This window comes from Astatotilapia calliptera, chromosome 13 (assembly GCF_964374335.1).
Source record: "Astatotilapia calliptera chromosome 13, fAstCal68.1, whole genome shotgun sequence".
In the NCBI taxonomy this organism is placed as follows: domain Eukaryota; kingdom Metazoa; phylum Chordata; class Actinopteri; order Cichliformes; family Cichlidae; genus Astatotilapia; species Astatotilapia calliptera.
In genome coordinates this window covers 16,763,222-16,787,327 of record NC_137434.1, presented here as the reverse complement: position 1 = coordinate 16,787,327, position 24,106 = coordinate 16,763,222, and the positions used below count along the sequence as shown (strand labels likewise).

Below are 24,106 nucleotides of genomic sequence, written 5' to 3'. Positions count from 1 at the left end.
CTCTGACCTTTGACGTGAACAAGGCATTTTCAGAATTTCATCTCAGAAAACTGCAGATCACTGTATGTTTTCTCTTTGTCAGGCCCTAGAGATAGTTCCTCGAGAAAATTCGAATATATCAGCAGTTTCTGAAATACTCCACCAGGCATGCCGCACTCAGTTTGAACTTCAGCAGTTCGTCTTGACCACGTTTATGTGCTTAAACACACGGATGCACCGGCATTAGATAGGTCCGTTAAAGAGCAGGTGAACAAGTTCATCTAACAAAGTAGCCAGTGAGTAACTCAAAGGCACAGACATGCTCACTTTCATCTTAAGAATTTAATTCCATGCAGGCATATAAACAATTCAGCTTTTCTATCACTTATTAAAATCAAGCTTGAGTAACATTTTCTCAGCGTTTTTCTGACTGCCCATCTATAGAATTAAGGCACTAAGCACACTGCTTTCTCCCATCCATATTTCTTTAACCCGACTTTTATTTGTGCCACTGGACCTGCATTTCTCATTGACATGTTTTTCCAACTCTTCCACATGTCTCCATAAGCTCCATCCACAGCATGGTGTAATTAAGCCTCTAAAGTGGCGGATGGCTCCAGAATACAGGCACCTCTGCCAGAGAAATACAACACAAAAAAAATACTGAGCAGCAATTTGCAATAATCTCCCCAGACATCCTCTAAACCCAAACTATCAGTTTTGACATAATACAGGGATTTAATCTGAGTATAAATCTATAAATCTCATAATGCTGGCTGAGGTAATCGCCCTCTGGCATGCCTGCAGGGCTGCTGGGCTGAGATGCTTCAAGTAAAAAGTGCAGACCACTGGCTCCACTATCAGACAGTGCTCAGAGGTCACAGCAAAGTTGCCACGTGTTGAATAGTGGCACTATTCTAACCAAAGATCATGAATTACACGATCCTATCACAAAAGCGTCTTTTAGAAAACGTGCAACATATGCATTTAGTAAAGGTTTTTCTAAAAACTAAGAATCATATAAAATTCATACAATTGCAACATTTGGTTTTCATCTCGCATTACATTATAGCAAAAGTGACCTTTATCTTGACAAATATGCAGCTGTATTAGTCTTCAAAACCAGCTGCAACCTTTATGCAAGACATACTTTATGGTATATTTTGTCATAACTTTGCCTTTGATTGTCTCCGCTGTGACCGGAGCGCTACCTATCCCATATTTCTTCTTCTGGGGTGAATCCTGTATTTATTAAGTCCCAGAGGAGCAGCAGGTTTTGTTGTCCTTCATGCCCGAGCAGCAACCTGGCTGTGAGGCACACAGAGTTTAGTCAGCAAGTCTGTTGGGGCTGCTGGGGTCGGTAGAGACCTTAGGGACCTTGACCACAAAAACCATCGGCTCTTTGGCCTTGTTGCTGAATGCACGCCGAATTACATCCACGGCGTGCTGATGAGTCACTCCCTCCAGACTCTCTCCATCTACGGACAACAGCTCATACCCTGCCTGCAGATTCAAACACATGCAAAAGGGTAAAAGAACATTGAAAAGCCACAGAAAAAGATTGAGTATCCTTTGTAAGCATGTTTTCCTCCATTTGTGTATCTCTTTTTTGTGTCTATTTTTTTTTTCAGAGCAACATTAAAGACAGTTTCCATAACACTGCAGAGATTGTGCCCCTCTGTGAAGAAATGTAATTTATGCCAAAGAGAGTTGGAGCTCTCCCACTTCTTTAATGCATTCACACTGAAAGCTGTCACTAGTGCACGTATAAAGTTTCCCCTTCAGCACAAGGTCTTTGGAAAAAGAATATACACTGAGACAGCTGCACAGTTAGGACTATGCTTGCTGTTTCCTGCAGGATGCGAGCAGAGAGTAGCAAATCTTTGCAGCCTCGAGGAGAGGAACTTCCTCTGATGTCATCAGCGTTTGCCAAGGATGCACCTGCCTAATGTGCTCAATCTCAGCGAAGGTTAGAAACACAGAAGCACACAAGGCCGACGGCCATTGTTGTACCTTCTTTTTTTTTCCTTTCCCTTTTCCTTTCGAGTCATTAGACACAAATAGATTATTTTCCCTTCATTCTCTACCACCCTGTTCCATCTGTTACAGCTCTAACCTATTTGGCCTGTATGGATGAGGTTAGATCCGGGCTGCTGATTTTTTTATTCTTTTTTCCAGAGAGTCCGGTGTTCACCAACAACCCTATAGCCCTCCGTGCAAACAGTATCAAAAGATTTAGCTCCATTTAACCAAAGAGGAGATTAAAAAGTGCTTTTTCATTTTTGAAAAGTAATTTATCTGAATTAAATAGATCACAACCTAATCTGCCCCATCCTCTTTACAGCCATTTATACTGAGCATTTACGAGGTTCTCTATTTTCCAGCCAACAAATAACATGGCATGTAATAATAACTACAGCTTGCATGGGAGGATCTGAGGCCAAATAGCTCATGTACTGGGCTGAGAGAAGCATAGCTCAGAGTGTTGGTTATCATAAATGTAACACCACTCATGCTAATTGTAGTTCAGGACAGTGGTTCGTGGCTGCTCAAATTTTGAGATAACTTTCTCTAAAATACTAAAAAAAACATTTTCTTTTTGCCTTGTGTTTAGAGAATCACTGCATTAGGATTGCATGTAAACATGCCTGCTTCTGCTAAGCAGCACTAATCAGCAGGTCCAGCTGTTGGGAATGTCATTTTGCAGGTATTAACTCAGCTGTCACGTTGACGTGACTCGCTTACGTCCACGTTCCTGCCGGTGAAGGCAGATGGCAGCGTCTAATGAACAGGACAGCACGTGTCTCATGACTAATACACACACAATACAATATTCTTCACTGGTGTGATTATCATGTGGGTCTAAGGAAACAGGATGCGTGTTAACACTGAGCCCGCCTGATCTCACTTCCCTCTGCAGAATACCGGGAGATAACACTGAGCCGTGGAGCTGATATGAGCCAGCTGACATGCCTGGTTGTTAGGTGTGAGGAAGAGACCACAGATAGCACAGGAGTGCTAGGGAGTAGCCATATATCTGTGTCTAAGCCTCATAGCCAACAACCTGTCTGTTTTTAGTCATGCTGGTGAGATGGCTAAGAAAAGATCATAGTGTCATTAGGATGCAATGTTGCTTAAATCCCTTACTTTTAACCAGACTGAAACGTCGCTTTAAATATTTGATGAATTACATTTGGTATATTCTTTTATTGAGTCCTAGAGCGAAAACCTTTAATGATTCCTTGTTTTTTTTTTTTCTATCAGTGCTTGGTTTTGAGTAAATTTTATGCAGAGCATTATGTTCCTCATTAGGATAACTGGTGATCCTCAAACATTTACCACCTCAGTCATCTGTAATGTGTCGAAAACCTTACTTGAGTACTAAAATCAAAACTATTATGTAACGTGTAACCCTGTGGCTAGATGCTATGTCCTGCTGGAAAAGGAAGTCTGCATAAAGTTTTTCAGCCGGTGGAACCGTGAAGAGCTCTAAAATGTTTTGGTAGATGGCGGTGTTGACTTTGGAGTTTGATTAAAACACAGGGGACCAACCACTGCCAACATCAGCAGATGACACCTGGTGGCACCTCAGATCATCACAACCTGCAGAAACTTTACACTGGACTTGGATTCTGTATCCCTCCACTCTTCCTCCAGACTTGAAAGAGGACTTTGGACCACTGAGCAACAGTCCAGTTCTTTCCTACTTAGCTGAGCTAAGGCACTTCTCTTGTCTGTGGTTCAGAAGTGGTTTGATATTAGGACTACTACAGCTCTGGACGTAGTGAAAGATGGAAACAGCCTCAGTCAACGCCTTGTGAAGCTCTCCAAAGTTCTTGAAACAACTTTTCTTGACAATCCTCTCAAGGCTGCAGTCACCCCTGTCGCTTGTGCTCCTTTATCTACCAATCAACTTTCCATCAATATGCTTTGATACAGCTGTCTGTGAACCACCAGCCTTTTCAGCAATGACCTGTGGCTTACCCTCTTTGTGGAGGCTGTCCATGAGTTTCATGTGGACACAATGTACTAAACTAGCCTGAGAGATACACAGTATTTATACTCTTTGAAATTCAAAAAAATCAACATTTGTATTATTTTGAGATATTTTTTCTATTATTTTTTTCTGTAAGCCATAACTGTCAAAAGTAAAACGGAGTTTAATTGCACAGTAAGTCCAGGATATCCTAAATGTTCATTTTTATTAAACTGATGGAAAATATTGAATTTTTTCCACAATATTCAAATGTCTTGAGATGCACCTACAGAGATGTGGAGTTTGTATGAATGTGAATGTAGGTATCTGTACACAGAGGGCCAGGGAAAGTTAGTTAGATATGGGATTGCCCACATGTTTGACACTGATCAGGAATAACACTCAGATAGCAGTTTTCAACTGATAACTTGCAGCTAGGAAACATACGAATTTGTCAGCAAACACGAGTACATAATGTCAGCCTCCTACTGCTGGAATAAGTATGTTTCAACTTTGCACACAAACATTTCTTCCCAAGCATCTCTAATTCCACTGAGCTTTAACAATAAGTCTGTGATTAACTTTAGTGAATGAGCGCATGTGTAGCATATGTGTTTCAGTGAACCAGGCCAAGAAGACTGTTAAGTTACTTTACAGGCAATATATTACCAATACATTAGCAGACCAGCATCCATGTACCTCATTCATAATGAAAGTGATGGGCCACTTGAGATGGCTCTCATCTACTCTCCACTCCTCATTGCACACGTCTCTGTCATAGACACAATTACTTCATAGCAACAACTCATAACCTCAGGACTGAGGGCTGGCACATCTCTCTCACAATCTGCTACAGACAAGCGCTATATAAATCCAATCAATTATTATTATTATTATTATTATTATTATTATTATTATTATTATTATTATATGTGTTCATGCTAGACGCTGACCTTCAAAGCCTGATTTGTAGATGCAGCTCCACCTGGAAAGATTTTCTCAACCTTTATCATGGGCTGGATTCTAGACTCTACACCTCCAGAGATACTAATACCTGTAAACACACAGAAAAAGAACAATAATAAACTGAGGGCATGTTTGGCAGTACCACATGTTTTGTAACTAGTCTTACACTGTATCGATTGGTCGTTTGGTCTTTTTTTGTGTGTGAACTCTTATAAATGCATTTTAGTTTAGCAGTTAGTGATGGCCTGACCTCTACTGGTCATGTAAGAGACAGCTTAGGATGAGTCACTAAGCAGTTTGTATTGTGCTTACAAGCGCATATACGGTCACAGATTAAAAACGATTTTAGAAGCTGGCATTAAAGCAAATCCTGAAATTTCAGTTTAAAGTTAAATGAAAGTCACAACAAGTGCTGTTTTTTATTTACCCAGTGAGTGCTTGGCCTTGGAAATAGTCAAAGTGGCGATTTCACACTCCTTGGGTGGTAGAGTTTGTCTTCCTTTCACTTTTTGAACATCTTGTGAGTGTCCATTCACTTGCTGAGTACTCCCACTGGCATTGGACGGGCTCTTCTCCCTCTGGGGATCAAATACCTCAGCCAGAGGGGTTCTGCCTCTCCGCTGTGAGGGAACGTGTACGCTGACCTCCGTGTAGCCCTCTTGCCTGCTCTGTCTGCCATATATACTGTCAGGACTGCCCTCTCTCCTCACTCTCCCATGGCCATTCCTCACAGGTGACCGCCCTCGTTCATAAGCCCCGTCCCCTCGGTCAGACACGGACAACAAGGAGACCTCATCGTACCACGACGCCCCATTCTCTCTTCTGATTGGGGATCGATGGGGTTGGTGGCCACGTTTAGTGCTGTGTGGGGATTCTTTGAGGAGGAAGCTGTGAGTGGGCAAGGGGCTTGGGGAACGGGAGCGCACAGAGGATACATAGTTGTCCACAGGTACATCCAGCAGAGGGGTGAAGGCACGGGATGGCGAGAGATGGCCAGACCGTTGACCTGTCACACGCAGTCTCTCCAACTCCTCGATCAACCGGCGCTCATGCAGTCTGTCGTGGACCGGCTGCAGATAAAATCCACCCTTGTAGTCTGTACAAACATATAAACAGTGAGTGACTGAGTCAGTGCATATTATAAAGCTTATGATGGAGCAGAATCAGTGCTGTGAGTTTCATCTGTGCTTTCTACTTCCATGTTAAAACTTAGCTATGCTGGCAGAAGACAGAACAACGACAGCTCAGAGATGTTTTGACAGATATCTGCTGTTTTCATAATACTGACCCTTTGACCCGGGCCTATGACCTCAGAGGCGGCTGCAATCAGTCTGAAGATGGGACTGATTGTGTCTTTTAAATGAAGTAAATGCTCAAAGCATCTTTGCATTGTTGAAGTGTCACACAGCACGTCTCTGTCTTTTCTGTATGCACCGAGATGTAAAACAACCCTCTTCAGCACGAGCACGGGAAACCTGATCTGTTCGGGGTGTGTGTGTGTGTGTGTGTGTGTGTGTGTGTGTGTGTGTGTGTGTGTGTGTGTGTGTGTGTCCTTTTTATATGAGGGTGGGGAATGTGTGCCAGGGACAGGATATGGTCTGCGTGTGAAGGTGTTTGGCTTTGACTATGAATATAAGATGAGGCAGGAATAAAGTGGCAGAAAACTAGAGACAGACAGAGAGAGGTTTGAGCCTCTGTATAAGTTATAATCCTACAGGAGCCATCAAGCAGATAGAGAGAAAGGTTGAAGAAAGGACCGAGGCCTAGATAAGGAGAGTGCGAGAGCAAGAGATACAGCCCATGTACCTGGGATTGGGGTGATGAGGTGACGACGAGGAGTTCCACTACGAGGAGAACGCAGAGCTGGGGAACGCGCTAAAAAGAAAGATTTCATTTTTTTTAATCTCACTTGAAAAATTCTTTTCTGTTTTTTATTCTGTCACAGCTTAGAATTTAATCTTGTAAAACTGGATAAATAAACAACAACAACAATAAAATATCAGGGCAGTGATGTCAGGTGCATCCTATGCTTACATGAGCGACTCTTGAGAATATCGTACGCTTCCAGCTCAAAAGGCATGACCATGCTGTCAAAGCGACCCAACTCAGTCATTGGTATCAGCATTCTGCAGTGGATATAAAGCGGACATGTAGTTCATACAGCATGTAAACACATAAAGCAGTATTATGCCTTGTGTATCTCACCTTATTTCCCTGAGAAGCAGCAGTTTCTCTGGCCTGTCCAAGATTGCCAGAAGAGGACGCACCAAGTCCTCGATTACAGAGTCGGACAGAAACTGTAGGAAGGATTTGATTGGTGCACAAATTAAAGTAGGCAAACAAAAAGAACCAGCTGGACATGTACACTGAGGATCTGACTGAGCTCAAAAAATATTTATACCCAGACAACTGACTTTAAGTAAATTTGAGTACATGTATAACATGCTTGTAATTTTGTTACATAAGTGCACTAAAAAACATTAATTTAATGGAAATTGAAGAACAGGAATGTACTTGATTAGTGTACATTCAGTTTACATAAAGCATATTTTGCTTAATCGACAATTATTTGAATCAATAAACATTTGATTTTAAATATTTCAGTATGATTTTGCTCAAAATTATTGCTTCATCTTTATGAGAGCGAAGAATCATTTTTTGAGTGTGTGATTATAAAATTAGTTTTACAATGTCATCTCTGCGAGAAGTTTTTACACCTCTGGATACATCTCAGCTTGTCCAAGAAAAGTTTGCTTCACACACCGAGGCTCCAGTATCTCAAGATACACATTTACAGCACGAGACAAATTTGTGATAAAACATATTATAGATTAGAGATAATGGGAAGTATAGTTTTTAGAGCTCTGCACTTGCTGTGACTAAAAGCTCAGCGTGCAGAAACACTTTATGTGATGAACTGAGCACATGTTTATACCTCTGCAGCAAGTCCTAACTTTCTTGTCTTCGACCTCCCTTTTGTTTTGTCCCGTCTCTCTAAGCTCTCTTGTCAATACCCTCTGAGGTCAGACAACGGGCTAGCCAAGGAGCTGAATATTTTAGGATTAAGGTGGACTGAGAATGAATCAAATGACATCTTATGTTCGATCCCGATCATAAAGACAGGCCAAATCCATCTTTTGTCACAGCTGTTACACGACACATCTGTGACTAAAGAACACTCGATGACTCACTGCACTCTCACAGCAGCGTGCCTCTGAGGTGGCGATGGTAATTTCAGTTTAGAAACTCACTCGCCGACAGTGTCTCATCACAGCAGCCACCTCATCCTGACTGAGCAGTTTCTTTGCCATGTCCTCCACGTGCTGCAGGACCTCGAGTCGGGGCAGTGGGCTGCCAGCTCGGGATTCCCTCGGGGAGGTCAAGAGGTGGAATGGGCGTCCCCGTTCCTTATCTAAAGAATAATGTAGATAAAAGAAATGATGTGCAAAGAAGAAACTGTCCTGATGGCATTTAAAACTCTTCCAGTTAGATGTTTGACTTCTCAACATCTATAAATAAATTGTGCAGGTTTTTTTTACCATCAGGAGAACTTACACTAACTTTAAATTAAGATATTAAATTAAGAAATCAAGCTTATCAAGGCATCTTAACTTATGCTCTTCACCATTACATTTTTGCTTCTAACACATCTGAATAGTATTTCTGTTTGTAACTAAGTTTTCTACAACACATCAGCCGAGACCCTATTTTTATGCAATTAACTGGATATTGTCATCATGAATGTTACACTCTTACAGGACTTTACAACATTAGAGATGAATAAAACCCTAAACATAATGGAACACCTCTATAAATCAGGGAAAGCAATGCAAATTTACAAAATCTTACTTATTACTGCAAACTTGTCATCTCACGAGGCTGTTTTAACATTTGAATTCTGTATTATAGCTCTGTCATGGTAGAGCACTGGGTTTTTGTCTTCGGGTCATTTTCTCTCTCTCTCTTTGTTGTAGGATTGGTTGGGCAGGTTGGAGCGTGGGGTCCTGCTGTTCAGAAAACACACTTGTAGTTCACTGACCTTATCAGGAGCTGGTATTAAAAGGGAAGCTCCATACTGAGTCTCTATCACAGCACACCACACCACTGTGTGCCATCTCAGATTGGTAAACAGGCCTCATTCTTGGTTACTCCAGCTATTCTTGTTCTCTCCTCTATGTCTTCATGATTTTGCTGCCCTGCTGAAGAAAAGACCCACCCGAGCTTTCTCACCTGCCACCTTCAAACCAGCGCTACCCACAATGACTTCTTTTAAAGAGGCTTTCCATCTCACCTCACTTGCGTTCTCAACCTCCTTCGATCCTGAGAACAACCCAGTGCCCCTCTATCCAAGCTCACTAGTCTTAGCTTCAAGTAAGAAACTCACACACTCCTAAAGACTTTATCTACAACTGGACTGTTGGGAAACCTCCCCTCACATTCTGCTGGATATAATGTCCTCACTTATCTCCTTCAGAGAACGCTATGCCCTGATTATAATTAAAAGTGTGGCCTTAAAATGAGACACTGTGTATTATAATTAGTCAATTTAACGACCTCTGAGTCATGTTCCACAATTTGTTCAAAACCTGAAGCAACATTTCACTTTGCAGGCTGCACTATGTGAAAGAAAAACCCACACCCTGTGACCGCTCTCTCACCTTTGTTTGCACGGCGAGACGGCGACTTGGAGCGACTCCTCTTTTTGCGGTCTTTCTTAAATAAGAGGTTGACAAAGGTTTTGGAGCGTTTCAGACTAGTTTTACCCTCTTCTGAGCTTTTCTCCCTGTGTTGCCTTTTCTTCTTCTGTCTCTCCTCTAAAGGTGGGGGGGAAAACAGACAAATATCTCTTTTTAAATTAACACACATACTGTACTTTGTGCACTAAACAAACTATAGACTACATGTCATCTTTTTTTGCAGTTATGTCTTGTACACAGGAAAATTGACTGAGCCACAGCAGGAGTAGGACATTCTGCATATCTGTGTTGGGTGCTGAAAACATAATTCATTAGGCCTTGTTGTGCTCAATGCTTAACTGTAAGCTGGTAACAGTGGCTGACACGCACTCTCCTTTATAAGCACAGACTTTTCATTTCTCTTCCAGTCAGCTTCTCTTTTCACTGCAGTAAATCTGACACTGTGGAAAGCAACAGTGTATCACTGATGAATTGCAGCCTCACCAACCTGAACACACCCCCATCTATTAGAAGCACTACAGAGAAGTGCTCCCGCTTACAATAACAAATGTCCAATCAGACCTAAGCTTTGCCCGAGCCCCCACCAGGTTCTGAAGCTACGAGTGAGCTGGAGAAATTGAAAAGGAAAGGCTAATAACTCAACAGCCCCACCAAGGCTTGGATAGATATTTCTCCATATGCTTGGTCTTATTCATTTCTCACAGAGGTACAACAAGTGAGAGTAAAGGGCAGTGATTAATCATGAGTCTGTGGCAACCTTGTGCTCATAGACAAATTCTGTATGGAGCTTAAATCAGCCGTGGAGAGTCTGAATGTTCTTGTTTACTTTCTGGAGTGATGGAGGGTTAAGGCGTTGTCTAACTGATGCGTGTCCTATAGGAAGAGCCCAGAAGCAGTGAACTGTCACAAACATCAGCTCAATATCTGATAACAGTGGAAAGACTGATTTCTTAGCTGGGGTTAACCCTCGTTAACACTCTGTGTATTTATGTCCACGTCTCCCTCAGTTCAGTGTCACATTGTCAATGTCTCTTCCCTGAACTTGTGTGCCTTTCTCTGTGTTCCCTCTGTGCTCAGTTTAGTTTTCCCAGTTTAGTTCTGTTTCTTTGTGAAGCCTGCAATAAAGCAGAGGTTTTGAGTTCAGCTTTTGTCTCTGTGAGTTTTGCGTTTGGGTCCTCATCTGCCTTGTATCAATGGTCAGGCTGGTGGAGCTGTAGTGCTATAAGGGAGATATTTTCTTGGCACTCTTTGCATGCATTAGTATCGACTGGGCATCGTTTAAATGCCACAACTTACCCGAGTATTGTTACTGACCACCTCCACTCCTCTATAACCACCGTGTACCCATCTCCTGATGGCTGGATAATCAACTATGTCAGAAACTTTTATTGATCTTTGAGTATCTAGTATATATCTATGAGTAATGTGTCCAGCACCTTGAAACTATGCCATGATGAATTAAAGCAGTTCTGAAGGCATCAAGAGGGCCCAACCCGATACTAGCAAGATGTACCTAATACAGTCCATAATTAAAACCAGTGACGTAAAACATCACTTGTCTGCTTAAATTTTCGTCACATGAATAAACTGTGTTGGTTGTATGCTCACTACCAAAATACTGAGAGCTTTATTTTTTATGCCACCATCTCGGTTTAACCACTGCTGCTAAAGTTAATAAATTAAAAAGTATTGTGTTTGTGTTGTTTTCTCAGAAAACACTGCCTTAATTGTAAACACCTAGACTGTGACTAAAATATGGTAAATGGCCTGCATTTGTATAGCGCTTTTCTAGTCCATAGGAACCCAAAGCGCTTTACACTACATTCAGTCATTCACCCATTCACACACACATTCACACACTGGCGATAGCAAGCTACATTGTAGCCACAGCTGCCCTGGGGCGCACTGACAGAGGCGAGGCTGCCGGACACAGGCGCCACCGGGCCCTCTGACCACCACCAGTAGGCAAACACGGGGTTAGTATCTTGCCCAAGGATATTTGGCATGCAGCCAGGAGGCAGCCTGGGATTGAACCACCGACCTTCTGATTAGTGGCTGACCTGCTCTGCCACCTGAGATACAGCCACCCCATATGTCCTAAATAGGCTGGAAAAAACTTGTCAGCTAATAATAATGTACATAGAGAACTACCTTGCATCCATAGTTCCCCACATTTAACAACCCCAAAGAGCCTGCAGACCTCACCTGACTCTGTGATGTGACTCTGGGAACGACTGATTGGCTTCCGCGGTCTGCTCAGGGCCATCAGGGCTGCTGTCTTTGGTGAGTGTTTCTCAACTTCCTGCTTCCCTGATGACAGCGTTTTCACCCGTCCCTGTCCACCTTCTCCAGCTCCTCCCATCTCCCTTGGCCCTTCTCCTTTCCCACGTATGACCGTGTCCTTCAACACTAATGTGGCACCAACAGTCCGGCTTGTTTCTGTCGTGGAGAGCCTTTCGGGGTGTGACCCGTTAGGTAACAGGTGGTCCTGGTAGTTTGGAGGTTGGGGTTCAGTCTGTATGGCGGAGTCAGCAGTTCGATCAGTACTGCTCGGACGTCGGGAGTGGTCCTCAGTGCAGATGCCAATGTCTACCATCTCTGAGCCAAAGACAGGAGGGAAGAGGACCTGGGAGAGACCACTGAGGGAACTGAGAGGGGTGGTGGAGGACAATGACGAGGCAGAAGAGTTGGAGTCTGAACCCTGTGATGATGGTGGAGGGCCTCCATTGGCTACTATAGAACACAATCCAAAGAATATAAGGGATTAGTGTGTGTAACAGCTGCCATATGTTACAGCAACATAAATATACATGCTAGACTGGACTGTGGATAAAGTTTTCCCATAAAAGCTTAATTTGTTTCCTTCTTATTTCTGCTTTCTTTGAATGAAAACCTGTCTGTTCTCATATCCCCATAATCCTGTGAGCTTTTGATAGACAGAAAAAAAAAGCAGGACTTCTTTTTTTCTTTTTTCCTAATGAAACTCCAAAGTGACTCTGCATCTTGGCATCTCGACAGATGTCAAGTCATGCTCCATTCCAGATGACTGAGCTGCCTTTGAGTACACTGAATTAATCCCTAGCTGTGTTGAGATGGGCTCGTATCAAAGCAAAAAACAAGGAACTGGAGTGCTATTAAGAAACTGAATGACAGCTTTCTTGTTCAAGAAGGCTACACAAGGCCACTATCCCACTAATTTTTAAATGTTTCCAAGGAGACTCCACCATGTAGCTTTGAAAACCAGATAAAATCTTCATTGATTTTGTTTAGTCAAGGCAGTACTTCTCACGCCACCGTTCATTATCTCTTGTAAAACTTGTGTTAAACATTGTCCAGGGACTGTAAAAACAGTCAACATACACTTTTCCAGCCAGCCGTATTCTGCCACCATCTCCTTGTATGCGGGGTATCTGCCAGCTTCCTGTTGAAGATCAAAAAAACAAAATGTTCATCGAGAACAGCAAACAGTCAGCATGATTACTATGAAGTAGACTCTCTAGACTTTATTGACTGTTAGTGAGGTTTTTCAACATTTAAAAATGAGCCAGCATTTGTTCATTTGGATTTTTTCCTGTAGTTTTTTGTTACTTGTGAGCCACATTCACACTCTGCAAAAAAGAGTTTACAGCAACATGTTGATAATAGCAGTGTTTACATGAGGATCGTCAGCAAGTTCAGTTCGATTCAGTTTTATTTAGACAGCACCAAGTCATGACAACAGTTATATTGCTTTTATTTATTATGTTTGTATTTAAAGCTTGGTATATTACACAGTATGTAGCTGGAGAGAAACAGCAATTTTTGTTGTATGAAAATACACAAAGAACTGGCAATGGGGTGAATATGGATCCGAATCTGAATTTGATCTTAAAAGAAGGAATAGTGTCTTCTGAATCCAATTAAAGGACTTCAGAGAGGGAAAACAGTCAGCACATGAATGTAAGGTGTACAGATGTGGAGACACGGCCTTTAAGGGAAGGATGGGGCTATCTACTGTATCCATACACTTAGGGCGAGATGGGAATTAGGAAAAGGGGGGAAGTAAAACATGGGTGAAAGTCATCAGAAAATCGCAAAGAAAGGAGCAAAATTCAAAGCAAAACATAAGCGGCAACAAAATGAGTAAAATTGGATTTTTTTTTAAAACTAAACACAGAGATGCAAAAACTTGCACTAAAACATGATCTAAAGTTAGAATAAGAAGCATGGGAAAAAACTAAAACTCTTCACTAGAGGAGGAATAAAGTAAACACAGAACTCAGAGATTTATTAATATTATAAAGCATCAAACTCACTAGAGAGTAATGAGGAAATTAAAACAGGAGTGCAAAAATCAGCCTGCCAAATATAAGAACCAAAACTTCAAACTCAAGCAGATAACTAACAATTCAAAACTTAGAGGTAGAAAAAAAACAGCTGGGACCACAACAAACACGTTACTGTGTGCTCATTAGCATGTCACATACAGCTGAGAGTGATGAGAAGGTATCATTTTAGTTCTGCAGATTAATCTGACAAGATTACGACCACAGATATAAAACAATGGCTAACCGAAGTATTATCATTTGACATGAGTCCTGAATTCAATTTCAAGCTAGTCCATACACTAATCTTTAAGACATGACGCTCAAAACCAAAATGCGAACTTGGTGAAGAGGGCAAAAGGAAAGTCTTTATCCTTTGAGCACCACTTGCAATGACAATCCCTGGAATCACTGGAATATTTGGACCAATCAATAAGCTGTCCACACATTAAAGCGAGCACTGGGCTTACAGGTTGTTCTGCCTTTGATATTTTCAGTTATGCATACCAGCTTAATTTCCACCTTTTGACCTCTGTGCAGCATCTTATTGTACTTAATGTTAGTTTAGTTATGTTATATTTGCTCTAGTAATGATTAGTAATTGCTTGAATATCCAGTTCAAATGAATCCTTACTTCAAATGTAAAGCTGTAAGGATATTAAGGTGCTTGTATTTACTGTATAGGTTAGGGTAAATATTATGTGGTTCACAGAATTACAAAACACGTGGCTCTCGTAAGCACATAATACTGTATAATGCCTTCTCAACTTTTTTTTAAGGAACTGTCTCATCAGCACTCATTTTTTCCTTTAAGAGCACAGGTGTGAGGGTCTTAAATAATAAAACCTTGCTTTACTATGTGTGTGATCCATCCATACAGGACAGGACAGGAGGAAGGCATAAATTAAGGCTTTCGGTTGATTATAACCTGATCCTCGCCTGCCTTTGAATAATGAACGTCGTGCCTGGCTGTTTTTCACACGTGGAACCTGAGATCAGGGGGGTAAAATGAGCATGCAGCAATGCTAGCGAGCTGAGAGCACGCCGCACATCACACATACACCGATTCATACGCACCTACACGCGGTGCCTTTATCCAGAAATGACACAGGTTAAGTGCTGCGGCCTAGCACACATACTCAGGCACACATAAGAAATTTGAGGGCTGTAAGCCAACTGTCTGCTCAGCAGTGCAGGCTCATTGAGAAGAGCCGGTGTTGTTTACACGCTAGCATTTATTATTGTGTCGGCACTCAAGGCTCCAATCAGCTGTTAAGTTTAAACTGAAGCAAATTATTAACACTCCACTGCAATTAGAGAACTTCCTGAAATCAAACTTCAGTCTCATTTCAGACAACACTGAGTTTTTTTTTAGTTTGGTGGTTTGACAAAATGTTGCTCATGTACACCTCAGCATTCAACTGGAGGTATGTTTATGTCCAAAAGAGGAAAATAAGCCCAATATATACTCTCATGTTAGCTCTTTGTCTTGTGTTCCTCTCACTCCTTGGAATATATTTAGCTTTTTGGCTGTTAAATCCTCTACTCTCGTCACTTGCTCTGTGTGTGCTGTCTGAAACTGAGCCAAGACATTTAAGTCACAGGTTGTAAAAGGAAGAACAAAAATGTGTCCTCATGCTGTGACAGTCCTCTCATACCCTGTTGATTTGTTAATTATAAAAATGTAAAAAGAAAAAAAACCCAACCCAACAACCTGAAACTGATTAGCTCAGCTTTAAACATATTTTTTTTTCCTTTTTTTTCCCATTCGCTCACCCTGATGGTCAACATGACGTGGGTGTGGCTCTTCAGGACCTCCACCGCATTGCTGTGAGTGATGTCATCAAAGCTCACCCCATTAGCTGCAAGGATCTGATCCCCCATTTTGATGCCATGCTGCTCTGCAAGTCCACCTGGGTCCAACCTGATGAGCAGTATGAAAAAATCCAGACATGAAAAAAAGAAATGTAACTACTAATTGAATTTAAATGTGAGCTTCTTTGCTTTGATCTACCACAAAGACTCAGATAAACTTTGGTACAGGTACTAATTAATTTTTTTTTATCTCATGCAGAAAAAACAAAAAAACAGTGTTTGTATTCATACTTAGACACATAGATCCCCAATCCAAACTCTCTTCCTCCTCTGATGTTGAAGCCCAAGCAATAATCATCTGACGTGGTGAAGAGATGTACGATCCTGCGAAGAGCGCTGTCCGAACTGGCCTCTGAAGGGGTACGACCGCTCTCCTCCACTACCATCCGCCGGTGAATCAGATCCACCCTGCACGCACACACATAAACACACACAAAAGGAGACATTGTATATGCACACATGAAAACACTCATATAAACTGCTTTCTCTCTGTCCACTGAATTCAGGTGTGTCAGTATCAGATAATCAAGTAGCCATAAAGGTCACAGCAGTAATCAATCCACTGATGCCACATGAAACCAAGATACTGTATATCCCAAAAGAAAGATAACCAGTGTGAGCTACAGTCAAGTGACAAGACTTGACAAAACAAGAGCCACACAAAGGTCAGTGATAGTAGTTCCAAAGCTGTAGTCTCTTACATATTCAGCAATAAGTATTTCATCAGTAAATGTTTGATATCTTGGTAGTTTCCAGCCCTGCTGAGTGGACTGGCCTCACCATGTGGTCTTCTCCTTAGAGTAGCGGATGCCGGGGATCTTGCCCACCCGTCTCACCACCATCCTCAGCCTGTTGTTTCCTGTCAGGACCTTCACAGCACTGCTCATGGTGATGCTCTCCAGGCTGACCCCGTTCACCTCCACCAGCTTGTCACCCACAGTCAGCCCAGCCTCCGCTGCAGACACAGGCAGAATTCAGCATGAAAAACCAGAAGACAACATTCCCACGTGTAAGCACACTGGGAAAAAAAGCTTGTCGTGACCATTTACATAGACAGTCTGATGAACACACACATTTCTTCCTAACCTGCAGGGCTGTTGTCCTGCACCTTACTGACAAATATGCCGAGTCCATGTTCAGAGCCCCCGCGGACACTGAAACCCAGACGCCCATCTGGACTCTTATCTACTGTCACTGTGTGAATGTCTTCACTGTCATCCCCTCCTGCAAACACACAAAACACCAACATGAGTCCACCATAAATATGTACAGTGTGACCCACAAGTATTCCCAGGATTGGGACACTTCCAACAAAATATGATTTGAAAATTCAAAGCTGATGGGAAAAAAACTCATTTACAAAGAACAGACAATAAATGACAAACAATAAACATTCTAACATTTAAAAGTTACTGATAACAAACCTATTGACTGTTAAACCTAAAACATATGTATCAACCTTAAATGAAAAACTTCATCCTTATGAACTTTTTCAGGTCACAGGTCGACAGACTCCTATGAAGTTAACTGACAAATGAAATGCATTTATATAGGCTCATCATTGAAAGCAACTTTATTTAACTGACAGAATTTTTGCACAACTTGGGTGGCGCCTACTGTGAATACAACTAACCATTAATTAACATTTGTGTTGATCACTCTGATGTTGTCTCAATTAAATATTGGCCGATCAGTCTTTCAAATGTCAGAAATATCCAAAGCCAAAATTCACATCTTCACACAACTTTTTGGTCTCGTCTTAAATGAGCAAAGCCTACTGCGGACATTCAGTTTCTGATCACTGAAAATGAAGAAGACTACCAAAATTTTACATTTCAGATACTTGAATTGTTTGCATTTCTGCTTAAAAATAGAAAAGAGGTTGACTAAAAAAGTTTTTAGTAACTCAGTTCTCATTGCCTTTTAGCTTAAAAACACATAAGATTAACTCTGTCCACAGTATTTTACATATGTATATCAGCTTGCTCTGAATTAATTTTAAACAAATATCTGTGTCACTGATTGTCCTGAATACACCTTTGCAGCCAGTTGCTGTGTTGCCATGGTAGCAGAAGACTGTTACTGGGACCAGACCTCACCATCAACAGGTGCATTGATGAGGATGACCCTGCCCATGGGTGAGGAGGACCTGCGTCTGTGGCGCTGCTTCTTCACCATGTAGCGTGTGGTGCTGTGGGAACCCCCATTCGGACCTCCGTTTTTAAAGTGGGGGTGCCCCCCTCCATTTGTCATCTCCCTCCAGGCTGGAGTTTGAAAGGAGTCAGCCATGGTAAGTGTCCAAAAACTCTTCCCTCAGTCATCCAGGCGGGAGGATATGTGGAGTCTTAGTTTAGGATGGCAGAGATGGAGCCAAGTGTTTGGGGAAAGGCAGTGAGGGACAAATAACTTGTAAAATGGACACTTTAGCACCTGCTTGTCCAAACTGAACCCCACTGGAGGAGGCAAGTAAAAAAGCTGCTGGTAGCATCTCTAATCTCAAGTGACATCAGTTTCATTCAGTAGATAAAGCTTAAAAATAGGAACCAGGTTGAAAAAAAAACCTCTGACTTCAGCTGAAGCCACACAGCTAAGTCACAAAACACAAAAGTTGGCTAAAAGAAAAGCTCCATGACTGAAGAGAGGGATTTTCTCACACTCAGATATAATCCTGGTCTTATAAGTCAAAGATGTTGCCGTGATCCAACAGTGTCCTCTGTACCTTCCGAAACCAGGGTACCCGGTGCCCGCTGTCTGCAGAGAAGTCAGCAGTGCAGGGTGATTCCCCTCTGGTCATGTTTAATTAAACGGCCTGTTGTGAAAAGAATATGTTGTGATGAGTAATGTGGCCTCAGAGCTGAAGAATAGACAATGAAATCCTTTAATTCTGACACAGTATTGACCTGTGAGGATAAGAAACACTCACTGAACTCCCGTGGCCGTCTATTAATCAGCACCATGGACAGCAACTCAGTCAGCATGCATATAACCAACAGGTCTAATTTGACAGTAAGTTATATGAGCGACAGTTTGCAGGGAGGCATAATTATAGGTGGACTTTAATTCTGTTCATATCTTCGACTTGCTGAGTCTAAAATAAAGTAAAGAATTTTAGCATTACCTGCCGTGTCCATGTTGCGCTGGCTGCGCTCGCACTGAGCTGGTCCGCCTCACTGACGCGTTAAGAGACACCTCCGGAGCGTTAATGCCACCTCATTTGTTCTCCCGGTGACCATTATTGTCTTAAGAGGTGTAATCCTTTTACATAAGCCCCCACCCGCAGCTGTGCAGCCACTAGCGCTGGGGCTGGAGATGAGTAAGTACACTGATTACTCAAACAGTAAAGTAACACTCACTCAAGACTTCTCCAGCGTGTCCTCGAGTAAACTTTCTTATTAATGTGCTACTGGACTTGGGTAGAGCTGGAGAGAGATGAAGGCGGGGGAAAACGGAGCAGCTGATCCTCCTGCCACGCCGTTAAGATGGGTAAACAACCCCACCCGGTGGCTAGTTTAGTCACATCCATGTGGGTCTCCAGCTCAAAAGCAGTTTTGTAGGAGACTGTGGAGGAGTGTGGTTAACAGGGCTTTCAGAAAACAGAAGTTGTCATTTATCTTTTACAAAAGATATTTATCTTTATTTCTGGTTTGTCATTATTAATCTGACATTATTATATCTACACAACACAGATAGGCCTACATAAACAGGTGCATGCCCCACTGGTTGCTGCTGTGCGCTGTAACAACGCGTCAGCGAAGTGCCATATGGAGGCAGATACCTATATTCAATTAAATATCATCATAAGTCGTTGACTTTCGAACCAATTTGGATTCAGTTTGGTTCATTAAAAATGCCAGAACGGATACAGAAGACTTAGTAACGCTTAATATGTTTCCAGGTTTCATGTCAAAATGATGTTCTGCTTCAAAAACTGAAATGTGTAAAAATCATTTTAAAACTTTGAAATCAGAGCTGCAACCTGTTTCTGCTCTCGGAGAATTATTATTTTGTATATTCATCATAAATATATTATTTTCTGCATTTAATCTTTGTGTATCTTTTTCATTCATGTCTGGTTTTTAACTGAATGCCAGCATTTAATGTGATATATTTACTGTCCATGTACTGCCACTTTTGGCCACAACAAAAGAAGAAACAAACACACAAGGGGCCATTTTTCGGTGCTGCACTATTACTGATTCATTTACGTTTTTCTCTGAAATATCGACCTTGGACACCTTATGTAAATGCCATCCTATGAAGAAGGATTTTTATTATCGAGTGGTTGCATGCTTTGCGTTTTAATGTTGAGTGTATTTTAGTGTTGCATGCTTTTATTCCATTTATTGGGACTTCTCCCCGACAGACTCCGCCCCCCCTTACTTCCCCAATTAGATACACCTGGAGGGCACAGGGGACAGAAATCAATCGGGCCTCCCATGTTGGCAGCGGCCAATAAGAGGCTCTGGCAGGTCAGAAAGACGTGTGTGGCAGCAGGAGAGCCATGGAGTAGCGTGGCGGCAGGCGCAGCCACAAGAAGAAGGACGCGGTCGGCCTGGCTCCCACTGGTGGAATAAGCATATTCTTCACAGCCAGGAAGTGTGGCATAGCCTGATCGGGAACTTTGGGGACTTAGCTCATGGACTGAGCATCATCATATTTTTAGTATGCCGAGGTTTATGGGGGGTTTTCTCTCCCCTGATCAGGGCAGTTTTAGTGTTGTAAATAAAGTTCATTTATTTTTATTGACTATTTTAACTGGGTGTTATGTCTTCTGTTTCCGTGATCACGCCCTGCTACTTTCCCTGTTATAGAAGGGGTTCCCTTCTACGGAGCCCCTCTGATGTCATGGTCCAAAAAATAAATAAATTGTGGCCATAAAATACTACTTCGTGCCCTCGAAGTAGTATAACGTGCCCACGAAATACTATTTCGAGGCCACGAAATGCTAATTTGTGGGCACGAATTGAGTATAACGTGGCAACGAATTACGCATTTGTGGCAATTAGATAACGTGCGCACATCATATTGATACAATTCCTGGACAGCTGCGTAGAGACACAAGCATAAGAGTAGGCTAAACCTATAAACCATGGACAGAGACCGTATGATTGCGTTTTATTTTAGGCTGGGAATGAGCTACAAATGCATTTTGAAAAGCCTGACAATGCAAGGAACCATTACGGAGAGACGTTTAAACAGGATATTGAGAGCCCAGTTGCTTTACAGACGTTAAGTACGACATGGAGCCGGGATAGATTTTATTGCTGCAAGGGCCTGGGAAGGATCACGGTTATCTGTCAAGTGTTTCGTGGCTACAAATTAGCATTTCGTGCGCACGTTATTCCCATTTCGTGGGCACAAGTAGTATTTTGTGGCCACAATTTACTTATTTTTGGACCATGTCATCAGAGGGGCTCCGTACCCTTCTAACTTACACCCGCGATATAAACACTCGGTAAGAAGGATCCTAAATATGTTGAAGAATAAGAAATTAAAACTTTATTGAAAATGGCAAAATACACCCGTGTTTTCTTTAAAATCCTATTTGATGTCACGTGATAGACGTTAGCCGAACGCCATGTCTCAGCGTAATTTGCTTATAGAACGTGTTAATGTTTGAAACAGTGAAGTAACCACAGTAACGGGCAACAAGTAAACACAGTGTTCGGTATTTTTCTTTAGTGTGTTTTCGCCGGTTAGACGTTGACATCGCCACATTTCTGAACATATTTAAACAAGTTTTGAATTCGTCTTTGCAAAGATTTTCCACTCGTCTTCAAAAAACAAGAAGAACATCAGTCTACTTGCGTTGGTTTGTTTTGCAATGTCTCAAAACATCTATCAACCGCGTTTCAGAGGACCTCCTCCTCGCTGCGGTGGGCAGTACGGTCCCCCCGGTGAATACAATGGTCTCAGAAAAGCTTTTGAGAACTGCAGGAGGGAAAACCTTCGTCTACGAGAGAGCGAGTACCAACTGCGAAGTCGCCTAAACGGTCTTCTGGTAGAGAGGAGCAATTTATGTCATAAGGATGGGCTTGTAGCTCTTAGAGAAGAAATGGAGTCCAAATACAAGCAACTGGAGAAAAGAAATGAAAAGCTAGAAGAAGAAAACAAAATACTAGAAGGGAAGCAGCTAGACTTGGATGACTTGAAGGAAAAGCTGTCAGACATGTACTCAAGAATTAAAGCAGAAAATGAGTACCAGCAATTTCTAAGGGAGAAACATTCAGAAGTCCAAAATTTGAAGGAGAAATGTAAAGACATGGAGGAAGAGAAGACAAAACTGGAGAACAAAAATAAAGAATTGGAGGAAGAGAAGACAAAACTGGAGAACAAAAATAAAGAATTGGAGGAAGAGAAGTCAAAACTGGAGAACAAAAATAAAGAATTGGAGGAAGAGAAGACAAAACTGGAGAACAAAAATAAAGAATTGGAGGAAGAGAAGACAAAACTGGAGAACAAAAATAAAGAATTGGAGGAAGAGAAGACAAAACTGGAGAACAAAAATAAAGAATTGGAGGAAGAGAAGTCAAAACTGGAGAACAAAAATAAAGAATTGGAGGAAGAGAAGACAAAACTGGAGAACAAAAATAAAGAATTGGAGGAAGAGAAGACAAAACTGGAGAACAAAAATAAAGAATTGGAGGAAGAGAAGACAAAACTGGAGAACAAAAATAAAGAAATTGAGCAAGAGAAGTCAAAACTGGAGAACAAAAATAAAGAAATTGAGCAAGAGAAGTCAAAACTGGAGAACAAAAATAAAGAATTGGAGGAAGAGAAGACAAAACTGGATAACAAAAATAAAGAAATTGAGCAAGAGAAGTCAAAACTGGAGAACAAAAATAAAGAATTGGAGGAAGAGAAGACAAAACTGGAGAACAAAAATAAAGAATTGGAGGAAGAGAAGACAAAACTGGAGAACAAAAATAAAGAAATTGAGCAAGAGAAGAAAAAACTGGAGGACAGAAATAAAGAATTTGAGGAAGAGAAGGAAAAGGTAGAAGACAAATATACAGCGCTTGAGCAGAAGCATAAAGAAGTCCAGGACAGGAGCACAGAAATGCTTCAGGAGAAGATCCAACACCTGCAAAAATATGAAGAGCTTGAGAGGATTCACAAAGAACTGCAAAGCAGAAACAGTGAAATCCAGGAGGATCAGAAAAAGCAGAAACAAGAGGAGCTTGAACAAAAGGGCAAAGAAGAGGATGAAAAATTTGACAAACTGCAGGAAGATTTTGAGAAGATTCAAGCAGACAATGAAAACCTCAAAGAAAATAACACACAGGAGATTAAAAACGATGAGTTGCAGGTGCAAGAAAAGCAAAAGAAAAAAGGATCCAGCTTTTTCAAGAGGAAGTCAAGCAAGAAAGAGGAAAAACCAAAACAAGACCAGGAAAGTGTAGAGAAAGAAGAAAAGGTAGAAAAGATAAACGGCAAAGTAGAAGAAAAAGCGAAAGGAAAGAAGAAGACAGGCTGCTGGAGCTGGTTTTTCAGGAGTAAGAAACGTTCTGGTGAGATGAGAGTGGAAGAGGCTGCTGAGTCTGGACAAGTGTAGGAGGTTCTCCATTTCATTACTATTCACATCTCCACCCGGATCCTCCCTGCACCTCCCTCTACCCTTTGTCTACCCCCTTCTTCCCTCCTTCTCCCTCTTCACATCTCCACCCCACCCATATCCTGCACCTCCTTCTACCCCCTTCTTCCCTCCTTCTCCCCCTACCCCTGCAACCTCCATTTGCCATGTCCATCGACAGGTCTTTCTATGTGAAGATCTGTTTCCTCTGTATCATAATAAAAAATAAAGTTGAACAAAATCAGAACTAAATAAGCATTTCATTTTATGAGAAAGCACAATTATACAACCTGTTTCTCTATAAACTAAAAACCAGTGGATAAACAGACTAATGAATAGGTAATAAAACTTGTTAAATATGACTGACTGTGACTCCCCTTGAAACCTGTTAAAGAAACGCTGCCACCTTTTGGGGAATTATAAGGATGGCGTACGTTGTAGACCTTTCAGCTGTGCATAAAATCACAGAAAAATATACGGTCACACCACACAAAAATGAGAGTCTTTCTTTAGCTGTGTACTTCTATCTATAAATTAGCCTTCTTGTTATTTTAATGATCATAAATTGTTTGGGATGCTGTTTAAATTACACAGACACCAGGGAGCTGATACAGCAAGACTAGTGAAAACTGAGTATAATAAATTAAACTAGAAAACGAAAATTTCAGAAGAAATTTTAAGCGTGCCTATGCTGCTGCCAATGAGTGTAGTTTGTGTTAGTAAAGAGCAACTTGTA

General features: G+C 41.6%; 2 protein-coding genes across 2 annotated transcripts; one reads left to right on the top strand and one right to left on the bottom strand.

Moving 5' to 3' along the window:
* Nucleotides 1-302: 302 nt before the first annotated feature.
* pdzd7a (PDZ domain containing 7a) lies at nucleotides 303-19,205 on the bottom strand. Its single transcript, XM_080287891.1, has 15 exons — nucleotides 17,897-19,205; nucleotides 16,884-17,021; nucleotides 16,578-16,752; nucleotides 16,029-16,205; nucleotides 15,699-15,846; nucleotides 12,979-13,039; nucleotides 11,824-12,351; nucleotides 9,580-9,735; nucleotides 8,173-8,333; nucleotides 7,127-7,218; nucleotides 6,956-7,047; nucleotides 6,728-6,796; nucleotides 5,349-6,017; nucleotides 4,909-5,009; nucleotides 303-1,482 (listed from the first exon to the last, which is right to left on the bottom strand). The coding sequence occupies exons 1-15, from the start codon at nucleotides 18,084-18,086 to the stop codon at nucleotides 1,306-1,308; spliced, it is 2,934 nt and encodes a 977-aa protein (XP_080144017.1). The 5' UTR covers nucleotides 18,087-19,205; the 3' UTR covers nucleotides 303-1,305.
* A 1,991-nt stretch (nucleotides 19,206-21,196) lies between these two features.
* Nucleotides 21,197-23,625, top strand: LOC145419808 (uncharacterized). Its single transcript, XM_080288323.1, has 3 exons — nucleotides 21,197-21,252; nucleotides 21,654-21,798; nucleotides 22,276-23,625. Exons 1-3 carry the CDS (start codon nucleotides 21,197-21,199, stop codon nucleotides 23,350-23,352), a joined length of 1,278 nt encoding a protein of 425 aa, XP_080144449.1. The 3' UTR covers nucleotides 23,353-23,625.
* Nucleotides 23,626-24,106: the final 481 nt, after the last annotated feature.